Raw genomic sequence first — 3,815 nt, forward strand, 5'->3', positions numbered from 1 at the left:
AATTTGTGAATTTTTTTGTTGTATGTTTGCTATTCACAAATTAAACTCGTTCTTCTTCTATTATAAAGAGTAAAATAGTTACAAAACAAAAATTAGATGGTATGCAAATCACCTTCGAAAACGTGAGTTTATAAGATTTTATCAAAAGTGAACTTAACAAGAATACTAAAAACTTATGATTGGCTTTGGACTCATGATCTTTTTTTCAAGAGGTCAATAGAAGGGCTTAACTAATTTTTATGGGGGCGATCAGGATTATTGTATAAAAGTAACGCTAATCACTTTTTTTCATGGGGCACAAAATATACTAAAAACATCTCGACAAAACAAATGAACTAAAAAGATTCCATGAACATAAGATGAAACGCATATGTTAAAACTTAAAGGATAAACCACGTGTTTGCAAATTGAATCATTGTATGTATTAAAATTGCATGTTGATAAATGAAAATAATTGATAGATGACTTTTTTGTAAGCTTTTTTGGTGGCTTCTACTCTCAACCAAAGACTTTTAAAAGTTGTAATTATGGACTTCTTTTTAAGTTCAAACCCTTACCTAACCATCATATATAATCGAGTTCTAGTTGTTCATTTTTTTTTTACTTTTATAAAGTAACTTTATATACATCTTTAAATAAATTAGTTAACTTCTTTCTAAATACATTACCAAATTTGAAATTCGTTTCAAATTTTAATTTAGTATTTAAAAAGAAAGAGAAAGAAAGAAAAGTGCGTGGAACTATGTCCAGAATTGGTTTCCAATCCTAATTTCAAATTTTGTTTTAGGCCTAAAAACATGTACTTTTGATCTAAAACCAAACATCAAACACCCCTAGCCAATAAGTTCTTAGAAGCCGTTTAAACGTCACATGTAGACTATGAACAACCACAAAAGAATATTAATGTGGAAGTATTAGCGTCCAAACATTTACTTATGTCTTATATAGTAAAGAAATATGCAAAATTATTTCATGCATCTAGTTTATTTTAATATATTGTCATAAATGTCTTTGAATATACAAACATAACTACTATTTACCAATTTAAATTATACGCAAAAATATTGTCGGATGTCTACTTTATGTATATCTACCGTATTAACTTTCTTCTCTTATAAAGTGGGTCAGGTCAATGCATTCCTAACTTAAGATCCACAATTTCTACGATACATGAACGCAATGTGGATGAATTTATTCAATAAGTTTGATTGCTCTATATGTCTCTCATACCAATTTGTACCAACTAGTATTATCATTTTCGTTTTGCGGTATGCACGTATAATGTATAAATGTGTGGACCATCGGGAGGGAGGGGGCAAAAGTGAAAGTGCACTAATTTTAACGTTCTTTTACTAATTTCGTGAAAATGTTAAAAGTTGAGGACGGTTAATCATGTATCATATGGTGGCGTTGATAGCCGAAAGACACAAGGGTACATGCACTAATTGGTCTTTGTTCCGATTGCTGAGTGTTATGTGCCTTATGTCTAAGGCTTGATGCAAAACTACTATCGAGCCAGGGGTCTCACTGGAAGCAGCCTCTCTATTCCTACGGGGTAGAGGTAAGACTATCTACATCTTACCCTCCCCAGACCCTACCAAATTTGTTTTGCTATTGGTGAGATTTACTGAGTATGATGATGATGATGTTATATTAAACCATGTAGTTTGAGTTTGATATGAAACCAAAATGATCAACTAGAGCCAACAAAACAAAATTAAAGCTTCCAATTTTATTACCAATTTTGAATAAAACCACACAACTTATTAGTGCTAGAGGTACAATATTATCACGTACCATTAGAATTTAACTTAAAGCTCTGAAGTAGCTTCTTTATCTAAGAACCATGTGAGATTTTCTTCAGGTGAAACCTTCTGCACTGGCAACGGGTAACCATACGAAGCATGTTTCCCCAATGCCACCTTCACTGCATCGGCTACATCTTCTCCGGTCACAACCATTGCAATCTCGGATGCGGAGTTGATCAAAGGGAAAGTGAAAGTGATCCTATTAGAAGGCGGTTTTGGTGAGTCTTTAATGAAAGTAACCCATTTCTTCTTCTCAAAGCGTTCGAAATGCCAGCAAAAGAGTGATGCAACGTGGCCTTCTGGACCTATTCCGACTAACATCAGGTCGAATTTAGCAAAACCTGTAGTTGGTGATGTTTTTAGTGTATTGTTTGCTACCAAGTGTTTAAGCCGTTGCTCATATTCGTCCGCTGCTTCCTCGGGTGATAGTTTTTCTTTGATGGGGAAGATGTTAGATGCCGGTATTGGTACCTAACATCATATATGAATAATGAGTAACACTTTTGTAAACAAATATACATTGCCCTTAGGGAAAGACAAAACGACCCACTTGAGTACTCTTGAACTAGTAGTTAGACCGGATTTTAAATAAATTTATAACGTTTAAATATTTTTCTTTTTACAAATCATATTTACTAATTCAAGACTACATATTTTGTTTATTTAATGCTTTAGATTATGCTAACATTGTAAATCTATATCAAATTAATTATTTTGCTTAAAATAGTTATACGTACATATTTTTTATTTTTAGATTATTCGTAACGTCATCAGATCTTTTAAAAAACGGTTCGACTAGGCCTGTAGATCGGTATGGTGGGTATTATAATGACTGGTTCTGTTATGAAAACATTTCCGGTAAGGCTAAAGTTATTTATGTTACTAAGTTATTTAAAAATTATAAGTTTTCAAATTTCATGAATTTGTCAAATTGTAGCATATGACTAGGAATCTAGTAGGCGTGTTTGGACTGTTTTGTGGCTAAAACAGACTATTCAACAACATCTATGAATTCATAAATTGGGAGTTGAATTTCATTAAAAACAACTTCAAATATTGTAATTTCACAAATTATGATGATATGTCATAATTCTAAACACAATCTAGCGATTTTAACATCTTCTACGGTTTAAAATATGAGCAATCGCGTAAATGAAATTAGAAGGTTATCTGGTATTTAAGTGTAAAAATCGTTTTTTTTTTTTTTTTAAACAATCGCGTAAAAACAAACTAAAATTACCTTACTGAGAAATCCCTCGTAAGCGAGTTTGTAATTAGAATCCGGATGATCAAGAGGAACAACTCGTTCATCAAGAAAGAAAATCAACCATTTCGACCAATCGATAGAATTAGCATACGGAGGCTCAGTTAATTTCCTGAAAAAAAATAAAACTCCAATTCATTACACAACATCAACAATAATCACAATATTCCTATGTTCATCCAACAACTAAAGATAGTTACCTGAGAGTATCGATTAGAGAACCGCCGGAGAGCACGACAGAGAAAGAACCGTTGGCCGCGATGTATTTAGCGGAGAGATGGAAGATATAGATTGCAAGAGCCACGGCTACTTGTTCCTCCGATTCGAATTTCTGAACAGTTGGTAACGCCATTTTGTATAAATCAACCGATGTGGAGTTGAGTTGACAACTTTGACATCCATCTACCCTTATTTATAGCAAGAGAATTACATTTGACTAATTGTTTTTATTTTTTATTATTTTTTTGATCGGCTTTATTTTTTATTATTATTTTAATCAATTAATAAATGGACACTCTTGCCTAGAAGTGCTCATAAACTCTTCAAACCAAAGAAATTTAGCCGGTTTGACCAGTTTTAAATGTATGTGTTAATGTTTACACTAAACCATTCAAATATTACTGTTTTTCTATGAATAAACTAGAGGGAGGGGCAATCTTGACTCAAAGCCTTCTATATGGGTCAATTTGGGTTGCTTTTAAAATTATATGGGTTGATTTGAGTAAGATATTTTAACTAATTGG

At 32.4% G+C, this 3,815-nt stretch overlaps 1 protein-coding gene across 1 annotated transcript; it reads right to left on the bottom strand.

Annotated features, from left to right (window-relative positions):
- Window positions 1–1,709: 1,709 nt before the first annotated feature.
- Window positions 1,710–3,464, bottom strand: LOC110928665 (probable 6-phosphogluconolactonase 4, chloroplastic). The gene is made up of 3 exons (XM_022171679.2): window positions 3,273–3,464; window positions 3,049–3,184; window positions 1,710–2,279 (listed from the first exon to the last, which is right to left on the bottom strand). Exons 1-3 carry the CDS (start codon window positions 3,422–3,424, stop codon window positions 1,812–1,814), a joined length of 756 nt encoding a protein of 251 aa, XP_022027371.1. The 5' UTR covers window positions 3,425–3,464; the 3' UTR covers window positions 1,710–1,811.
- Between the last annotated feature and the right edge of the window lie 351 nt (window positions 3,465–3,815).

Source organism: Helianthus annuus, chromosome 3, assembly GCF_002127325.2.
Source record: "Helianthus annuus cultivar XRQ/B chromosome 3, HanXRQr2.0-SUNRISE, whole genome shotgun sequence".
Classification (NCBI taxonomy): domain Eukaryota; kingdom Viridiplantae; phylum Streptophyta; class Magnoliopsida; order Asterales; family Asteraceae; genus Helianthus; species Helianthus annuus.

Bases quoted from the DNA above. Each gene is read 5' to 3' on its own strand.
- LOC110928665 (XM_022171679.2), bottom strand. From the start codon at position 3,424: ATGGCGTTACCAACTGTTCAGAAATTCGAATCGGAGGAACAAGTAGCC. The intron at 3,185-3,272 runs GTAACTATCTTT...ATTTTTTTTCAG, and splicing joins TCTCTAATCGATACTCTCAG to GAAATTAACTGAGCCTCCGT. The intron at 2,280-3,048 runs GTAATTTTAGTT...ATATGATGTTAG, and splicing joins ACGAGGGATTTCTCAGTAAG to GTACCAATACCGGCATCTAA.